Source organism: Vigna umbellata, chromosome 4 (genome assembly GCF_029865625.1).
Source record: "Vigna umbellata cultivar VRB3 chromosome 4, Vumbellata_1.0, whole genome shotgun sequence".
Lineage (NCBI taxonomy): Eukaryota > Viridiplantae > Streptophyta > Magnoliopsida > Fabales > Fabaceae > Vigna > Vigna umbellata.
The window spans coordinates 9,046,255-9,056,103 of record NC_142168.1 but is presented as its reverse complement, the minus strand read 5'-3'; the positions used below and the strand labels follow the sequence as shown (position 1 = coordinate 9,056,103).

The 9,849-nt window shown below is 36.3% G+C and overlaps 1 protein-coding gene across 1 annotated transcript; it reads left to right on the top strand.

Annotated features, from left to right (window-relative positions):
* The first annotated feature begins 8,430 nt into the window (after positions 1–8,430).
* LOC148199200 (uncharacterized) lies at positions 8,431–9,006 on the top strand. Its single transcript, XM_088112595.1, has 2 exons — positions 8,431–8,578; positions 8,642–9,006. The coding sequence occupies exons 1-2, from the start codon at positions 8,431–8,433 to the stop codon at positions 9,004–9,006; spliced, it is 513 nt and encodes a 170-aa protein (XP_087968721.1).
* The last annotated feature ends 843 nt before the right edge of the window (positions 9,007–9,849 follow it).

Genomic DNA, 9,849 nt, shown 5'->3' with positions numbered 1-9,849 from the left:
TCTTTTGTCTTTGAAATAGTAACAATTAATATGAGTAGAGAATGTCAAATTAGCATAGGTTCAATATATAGGTGGTTTTTAAATGTACGACTGGTGTGTTTCGATATAATCAAACATAAAGTAATATTTATCTTAGTAACAATTAAGTGTAGGGGATTGAAGATTGGGGAGACTCTAGGAATAGGATTTTTGTAGGAAGAGACGTGCATAATATGACAATTTAGTTATTTATTTATTTTTTATATAAGTTGTGATAATCCAATTATCTCATTTCATTATATTTGATTTTTTTTATAAAAATAAAACCCAATCCATTCTGTATAAATAAAATAATTCTTCAATTAGTGATAAACATCTATCAAACGATTTAACCTAAAAAATAAAAATAACATACATTTAAGGATAAGAAACATGTTCCAAAATAGACAACATGTTGGTATCCCATAAAACAAAAGTTGAGTTGTTAATAGTATTAATCTATATTAATTCAACAAAATAGCTTTATTTCAATTACCTTTCTGCCATCAAAGATATCATCTTTATAAACATAATTATATTTCTTTTGTAGCTATATATAATAATTAATGAAAATGTTTATTATCAGTAACAAATACATTTAAAAATGGGACAATTGAATTCTGTCAACCCATACGTAAATATTATATATAGAAGAAGATTTTTAAACACTCCAAAAGTGACATACTTCACATTTATATGTGAACAAAACTCTCTAATTTTTGAGATAGTTTCGAAATCCCGCGTGATCCTTTCTCTCTCTTTTTGTAATTTGTCTGTAAAAGTATTCTTATATATAACAAAAGTCTCATATCAAATAAAACAAGAGATTAACATGAGTTTATATACATATAAAATTCCTCATTTGATAAAAAGTATTTTAGAGTGATACCAAAAGCAAAAATTCATTAAAATTTGATTCAAAGCGGACAATATCTTGTGTATTTGATTGTGATAAAGTAATAAATATGGTTAAATTTCCGTGTTAGTGTTAAAACTTAAGAATGTGTATATTTAAATTAACATAGCATATCTATGGTGTACTCAAATAAGAAGAGGACATGTAGGGTGAACTTACATATTAGTCTAATGCATATTTTGAATAAACGAAATAAATATAATGATATTTAACTCAAAAAAATGACATTTATAATTTTGATAATGATTATTAGAATAGACTATGATTTTATATAAATTACTACTAAATTTTAACAAAATAATATATCAAAAGTAAAGTTTAAAATTTAAAATATAATTAAAAATTTATAAATACTAAAATATAAATTTAGATTAAATCGAATATCTATAAAATTATAATCCATTATCGAAACTCAAGCATAATTATCCATTTTATTTAATTTTATTTATTCAACATTATACGCTTATCTTATCCAATCCAGCTAAATTCTCAAATTAAATTTGAATTTCTATGTATCAGGTCGGATTTTTCTTTCTCCTTCCTACTCTTGTCAAACATTGGTTGTCATGTTATTTGCATGCAGAATGGTTTCACACTCACTCAACGCAATGATAAACGTGCCTTTTTGTCTTCAGTCAGCATGAATTCTAGGTTGTTCAAGCGATTTAGTTTCACTATTATGCAATGAATTTGGACAGAGTTTTTCTATATGGTCGTATGTTGGGTAAATTTCTCCTCAGCAACATTTTCATTTTTCAGTGTTTCTTTTCCAGTTCAAAGGATACACTTTCCCATATAATTGGAGCCGTATTCGTTCACCGTATATCATTATTTTTGCCTATTGAATTCAACTCTTTGACTTTGAACATATAGCTCAAAGCAAAAAACGGCTACCCTTTATTTCATCTAAAAAATCATGCATTTATTTCTCCATAAAGATGGATGTTTGATTTACATCATAAAACACACAAGCATTCATAGAAATACTCACATAGAGAGGATTATGATTAAAATCTCAAAAAAAAAATTATACTAAGAGGTTTGATTATAGGATGCAGTAAAAATTTTAAGAATCGTAATCTCATCCACAAAGTTGACAAATAAAAAAAAAACTACTTCAAAAAATATATATTCTCACATATGTAAACAAACAATCACTAGTACAAAACAGACCTTCTAACGCGCTATATATGCCTCAGTTAATACGGAACCGAAGCGCAAGGGGTCTACTACCTCGGGTGACCAAAAAACCGAGGCCTAAAGCATTACCACGTTGACCATCAGTGGACAAACTTTTTAAATTCCTCTTACTGCCTCGGTTACATTCAGAACCGAGGCCGAAACCTTTGCCACGTAGCCTGCTTCTCTGCTACTCTCTCTGACAAACTTTTTAAATTCATCTTACTGCCTCGGTTACGTAAAGAACCGAGGCCGAAACCTTTGCCACGTAGCCTGCTTCTCTGCTACTACTCTGCACAACGTCTGATTGACAGGAATACTGCTTCGGTTATCGGCAGAACCGAGGCAGAAAGCTTAAGCTATGGCATCGTTTGGGTGCAACCGAGGCATATAGTGATTATATTTTTTATTTTTTTTTATTTTCTGCTAGTATATGCACCGGTTGTTGTGAAAAACCGAAGCAGTATATGTTTACTACCTCGGTTTTCTTGCTAACCGAGGCAATATAGCCTGTTTATCAGGCCCTGCCCGCGACGGTTCCATTCTTCTCGCGCAAACTCTCGCCTCTCGTTCGTTCTCCGTCATCGTCGCCCCACCACGCCGTTCAGTCCGCACCACACCTCCGGTGTTCTCACGCAAGAAGGAGCATCGCAGTGCTTCCTGGCCAGCTTCTCGTCTCCGGTCTTCTCCTGCAACGTCGTTGGTGCCTCGTCGCTGCCTCGCCACCGCGCTCCGTCTGCCTCGCCGCCGCGCTCCGTCTGCAACGTCGCCGGCGTGCTGTCTCCCCACCACTGCAGCAGCGCTCCGTCCCCATAGCCAGCACGCTCCCTACTGTGTCCATTACACCGCCGTGGTCTCTCCCCATTGTCGCCATTCTCTACTGGTAATTTTTATTGGGATTCATATTGATTTTGTGTTGTTATATTATTATCTAAATAATTTATGTGTTTGTATGACTAAGAATTAGTTAGATGGATTGATTATGCATTTGGTTGAAAAATGGTGTTTGGAAAATAGAAATCTTTTATAGTAATTTTTGTATATGTATGTTGATAGGAATAACTTATGTACAGAACTTAGAAGAAAGGAATTCAAAAAATGGAAGTGAAGTTAGTTAAAAAAGTAAAGATTGAGTATTTTAGAAAGAATTGATTCAAAGAGTGTAACTCAAGGTAGTTAACAAAATATAAGACATAAAAAAATCACAAGATAGATAGATTTTGAGAATTGACGTTATTTACTCTTGGTTGAATATATTGTTTGCTTGAATATATTGCATGTTGCATATGTTATTATTTGTTTGGTTGAATATATATTGTTGTTGTAATTTAGCCTTAGTTTCCCGTTTGAGATTCAATACAAAAATTATTTACTATCTCCAGACTTTTTGAACAAATGTACTTTTTACAAATGAAAATAGAGGAGATGGTAATAATAATTTACAAGTATTGAATCTTGAATTGTCCGGTTGGACAGTTTAAGAAGAGTAATAACTTTTTCATAGTTTATTATAACATATCAATTTTAATATACATGTCTTAAATTTCATGAAAATTTGTCGTTGTGTTTTGTATTGATCTTCGGGTGCATATTTGATTGTGACTTATAATCACTTTCATTTCGTGTAACCTGAAGACCAATGCGAAATGCTGGCAAAATTTCGTGAAATTTAAGATGTGTTGTTTAAAATTGATATGTTTAATAAACTAAAAAAAGTGAATCTTCTTGAATGGGATAGGGTCAAACCTTGAATACAAACACGATCAAAGTGATCATTCAAGATTATTGAAATTGTGTAAACAATTTCAGTAAACATGCGTACGGATAGAGGGTGGATTAATTTACCCCGCATCAGCACTGAGTACGAGAGAGGGGTAGAAGACTTTATAGAGTTTGCGCAACGTAATGCGAGTACAAGTGGTGATGATGAAGTCAAGTTCAGATGTCCGTGTGTGAACTGTTTAAATGGGAGGAAGTTGAACGCAACTGATATTAGGGAGCATCTTATCTGTGATGGTTTCATACGAAGTTATACAACATGGATATGGCACGGCGAATTAACAGACTTTCCAACTGTCTCTCCAACTGAAAATGTTTATGATTCCACAATGGATATGGTAGATGAAGCAGAACAAGACAACTTAGAGGACATGATCCGCGATGTTGGCGCAGAAGCTTTTGCCCAAGCGCATGTGTATGAAACGATGTCCACTGATGCGGAGACTCCTTTGTATACGGGTTCAACTAAGTTCACACGGTTGTCAGCGGTGTTAAGGCTCATGAATTTAAAGGCGAGCAATGGATGGAGTGATAAGAGTTTTACAGAATTGTTGTCGTTGTTGAATGAAATGCTGCCAGATGGAAATACGTTACCTAATCGTAATTATGATGCCAAAAAAATTCTTTGTCCGATGGGTATGGAATATAAACGGATACATGCATGTCCGAATGATTGCATATTATATAGGAATGAGAATGAAGTTTTGATAAAGTGTCCAAAATGTGGGTTATCACGATACAAGTCGAAAAACGGTGAAGAAGGTGGCATCACAGAAAAGAATGGTTCTGCTTTGAAAGTAGTTTGGTACCTTCCACTAGTTGCCAGACTTAAGCGTTTGTTTGCGAATCCCAAAGACGCTAAAAACCGAAGATGGCATGCAGATGAGAGAACAACTGATGGGATGCTTCGTCATCCGGCTGATTCCAAGCAATGGAAAATTATTGATCAAGAATTCCCCCAATTTGGTGAAGAATGTAGAAATCTTAGGTTTGGCTTAGCTACTGATGGAATGAATCCATTTGGTAATTTAAGTACCAATCACAGTTGTTGGCCCGTTATCCTGATAATTTACAACTTATCTCCTGGATTGTGCATGAAAAGAAAGTACATGATGTTGTCAATGTTGATATCTGGTCCAAAGCAGCCTGGAAATGACATCGATGTTTATCTAAGGCCACTAGTTGAAGACTTGAAGTTGTTGTGGGTTGATGGGGTTGAAATATTTGATGCCTTTGCTTCAGAAACTTTCATGATGCATGCCATGTTATTTTGCACCATTAATGACTTCCCAGCTTATGGTAATTTGTCGGGGTACAGTGTGAAGGGTCATAAAGCATGTCCTATTTGTGAAGAAAACACTGCAGCTCAACAATTAAAACACGGAAGGAAGACAGTGTATATGCGTCATCGGCGATTTTTACAATCTAATCATCCATATCGAAGGTTAAAGAAAGCATTCAATGGAGAACAAGAGAAAGACAATGCACCCATTCCACTTACTGGACTTGAAGTTGTTGAGAAAGTTAATAAAGTACATCATCAATTTGGGAAAACGTCGAAGAAGTCTTCTGTAGCGACCCCTTGGAAGAAGAAATCAATATTCTTTGATCTTCCATATTGGTCAAAGTTAGATGTTAGACATTGCATAGATGTCATGCATGTTGAGAAAAATGTTTGTGATAGCTTGATTGGTACACTACTAAACATCCAGGGAAAAACAAAAGATGGAGTGAATGCGCGTTTGGATTTGGTTGACATGAAGATCCGAGAAGAATTGGCACCAAGAGAGATTGGTAAACGTACTTATTTGCCCCCTGCATGTTACACAATGTCCAAACAAGAGAAGATAAGTTTTTGTCTTTGTTTAAAGAGTATCAAGGTACCACAAGGATACTCTTCAAATATCAAGAGCTTAGTGTCAATGCAGGACTTAAAGCTTGTTGGACTGAAGTCTCACGATTGCCACGTCTTAATGCAACAGTTGTTACCAGTGGCAATTCGTGGAATTTTGCCCAAAAAAGTTAGGCTGACGATAACTCGATTGTGCTCATTTTTCTCGTCAATTTGTAGTAAAGTCATCGATCCTACAAAGTTAGATGAACTTCAAAACGAAATTATCATCATCTTGTGTCAACTAGAAATGTTTTTCCCTCCATCCTTTTTTGACATCATGGTGCATTTACTTGTTCATTTGGTCAGAGAAATAAAGTTGTGTGGACCAGTATACTTAAGATGGATGTACCCTATTGAGCGTTATATGAAGATTTTGAAAGGGTACGTCAAAAATCAATATCGTCCAGAAGGTTCGATGATTGAAAGATATATTGCTGAAGAAAGTATTGAGTTTTGCTCTGAGTATATGGCTAAAGCAAATCCGATAGGAGTCCCTCGGACATCATGGTTGAGTAGATATTCTACAAGTAAAAGCATCCGAGGTGTGAATGTGGTGACGAAAAGTCGTGAAGAATTGATGCAAGCACATCTATACATATTAAACAACACAGATGAAGTGATCCCATTTTTGGAAGCTCACAAAGCCGTTGTAAGGGACAAGTATCCACGACAATCAGAGAAATGGCAGTTGATGGACCATAACAGAACATTCTTGTCCTGGTTCAAATCTGAAGTTTCGAAAGAATCACGGTCCTCTGAGACTTTGTTCTGGTTAGCAAATGGCTTGAAGTTTGATGTTGTATGTTGTACAGGATATGAAATTAATAATTGCACATTCTATACAAAAACTTTGGATGATAAAAGCACAGTTCAAAATAGTGGCGTCAGTCTAGAAGCTGAGTCGCTACAGTTTTCCACATCCAAAGATCAAAATCCTGTAGTTGGTTCCATGAGATACTATGGTAGAATTGAAGAGATATTTGAAGTTGATTACACTAAGTTTTCCGTTGCACTCTTCAAATGTAAGTGGGTAGACAATAAGAGTGGTGTCAAAATAGATGAATCTGGTATGACACTTGTTGATTTTCGAAAGGTTGGTTATAGAGACGAACCGTTCATCATGGCATATCAAGCAAGTCAGGTTTTTTATGTCAAAGATCCTGCATCTGACCATTGGTATGTTGCTCTCCAAGGAAAAAGGCAAATTGAAGATAAAGAAGAGAATTTAAGTTATATTCATATCGCTGACAACCATCCATTTAAAACGACAATAAATTTGGATGACGACCCTCTAATTGATGATATACAAGCAATACGAGAAGATCACAATGAGGGAATATATATATGACCAATCCATATGATTATGTATGAATTTCATGTTTGTTTAAATTTTTATGGCTTTTGTTAAGTAATATATGTAAGTCTTTTATTTATATTTCATCTTATTTATTGTGACAGATATATGGCTGAGTCACCTCATTTGTCGAGCGATGAAGTCCCCACCACTTCTAGACGGACGAGAGGAGCAACGAGGTTACGACAGCTTATACTTAGAAGAAATGCAGGTGAGAGAACACCTGTCATTATTGACGTGGTCACTGGAGTTGCATCTGGCCCAAATGCAGATGTATTTAGGTCTTACCTTGGAGTATTGGCACGTGATCGTATCTCTATACTTACTCCATCGTTTGACCATGTTTCTGAGGCTGATCGGAATCTCATCTGGCAAGATCTATTGGTAAGTTAAGCAATATTGCTCAATCTTCTATATTCAGTATATTGATAAATCTGTATTTATATGAGGTTATTACTTTCTTTGTTGCAGATAACATTTGATATGCCAAACGTCGAGAGCTTAAGGAATAGGTGTTTATCTGCAATTGCAGAATGCTTTCGAGGGTTTAAGACAAAATTGACGTCTAGATATATATTTGGACCAAAAAGTGATGAAAATCCATGTAACAAATATTCAGCAATTGACGAAGACACATGGCGTCAGTTTGTAGAGCTTCGTTCTTCTGAGGCGTGGCAGGTAAGTGTAGTAAAATCATTCAATTCGTCCTTCATAATTATTTACCATGACAATTGTTTCATTTTGTCACAGGAAAAAAGGTCAAAAGCACAGGGAATAAGCGCTCAGAATAAAAATCCACACCTCCTGTCTCGTGGTGGATATAGGAAGCTTGAAGAGAAAATAATGAAGCAGAAGTCAGATAGTCGACTTCCACTTTCTGAGGGTGATGACCCTCTTCCTCCTCCTTCACCACCATCTCGGCACGACAAGTGGAAGTTAGCCCGTATGAGACCATCGGGCTCCTACACTTCCGAGTCTGCCAGAGAAATATCTGAAAGAATTGTAAGATGTCATTTCTTATTATATTACATTAATTTTGTTATATATCTAACATGTATATTAAAAATCCATTGAACTTTTGTTATGTGACAGGACTCCTTGGTTGAGCAGAGCTCCCAAGGTCAATTCACACAAGAAGGTCGTCAAGATATTCTTGCCACAGCTATTGGACGACCTGAGCACCCAGGACGGGTGCGTGCTGCTGGGACTGGCATAGGCATACGACATTTTTTTGGGTCTTCCTCGCGTCCATATTCATATGAAAAGATGAAGGACGAAATAAGAAAAGAGATGACGCAGGAGATCACAAAGAAGGTTCGAGCAGAGTTATATGATGAAGTTGCTGAAATGGTTGCGCGCCAGTTCCAGCAGCATTATGAGGATTATGGCAATCGTCCTCCACCATCTCCTATAGCGGAACATGCTGTGCCCCCTACAGGTAAGGTTATTTATTTTTGCTTACTAATTTACTTTATGCATAAACTAACATTTAATTTGACAGGTAGAAGCGGTAAAGGAAGTTGCTCAGCTGCCGGTGCCCCAGGGGACGACTTGGATGACACTCGTCCATGTGAGTTATATATTCTCTCTGATACTGGGACCATGCTAGTGGCTCGTGGTACAGTGTATGAGACAGCCACTGTAGTGCATGGGGTACAGCTTGCAGAAGATGAGGTCAAGGTCACGGTCGATGAAGTTGTCATAGCGGATGCCGTTCTTCCTGTGCCTACAGATGAGTTCTTCACTGTGGAAGAAGCATTTAGGTCCTTTGTCGCCTGGCCTAGACATTTGGTTGGTCATGTATCTAATCCCCCGGTAAACACTCGTACTATATACTTCTCAATTTTAATATTTACTTCTAATTGACGTTATAACAACCATTTTTGCATTTAACAGCAGATAGGTCAAGAGGGAAGTCCTAGACCGAAGAAGACTCATTTATCTGAGGATGACCCTCTTGGTGCGTTAGACGACCTTGCTAAACTCATTTCAGAGGTGCCGATGAATGTACATTGGGATCCTACTACATTTGGAAGAGAATCTCATATCCCATTGTACTTGCATCAGCAAGATGTTAGGGAGCTTGCGTCGGGGAGAGATGAAATTAATATTACACTCATTCAGCTGTGGATCATGTAAGTTTATGAAAACTTTTATATATATTGGTATTTTATGAACTTACTTACATCATATTATTTCTTCATTTTAGGTATCTGTTTGATGTTAGTAACAAGAAGGGGTTCAACGATGTATATGGGTTCATTGACCCTTCTATGACTCATGAGAGAAATAAATTTGATGATATCCAGACATACATCACCACCTGCTTTGGAACGGGGAAGGAGATATATTTTCTCCCTTATATACATGGGTAAGTGAAGTTTGTTAACTTCAACACATTCATTTATTAATTTTGGTATATCATTCATAAGTTATTACCAATTTCAGGTGTCATTGGCAGCTACTTGTGATCTCCGTACCGGAGAACACGGCTGTTTGGTTTTGTTCGTTGCATAAGTCTCCTCCCAGCCCTCTTAGACATGCAGTAGATTGGTAAGAATCTCAATGTCTGGTCCTTTTTTTATATAAATGTATGCTAAAAGAATTTCTTTTGATAGTTCCCTTGCAGCACATATGATGTTATCTGGGAGATCTACTGCTACAGCTAAAAAGCTTGCATGGGTTTCTCTTAAGGTTTGGTATTTTAGT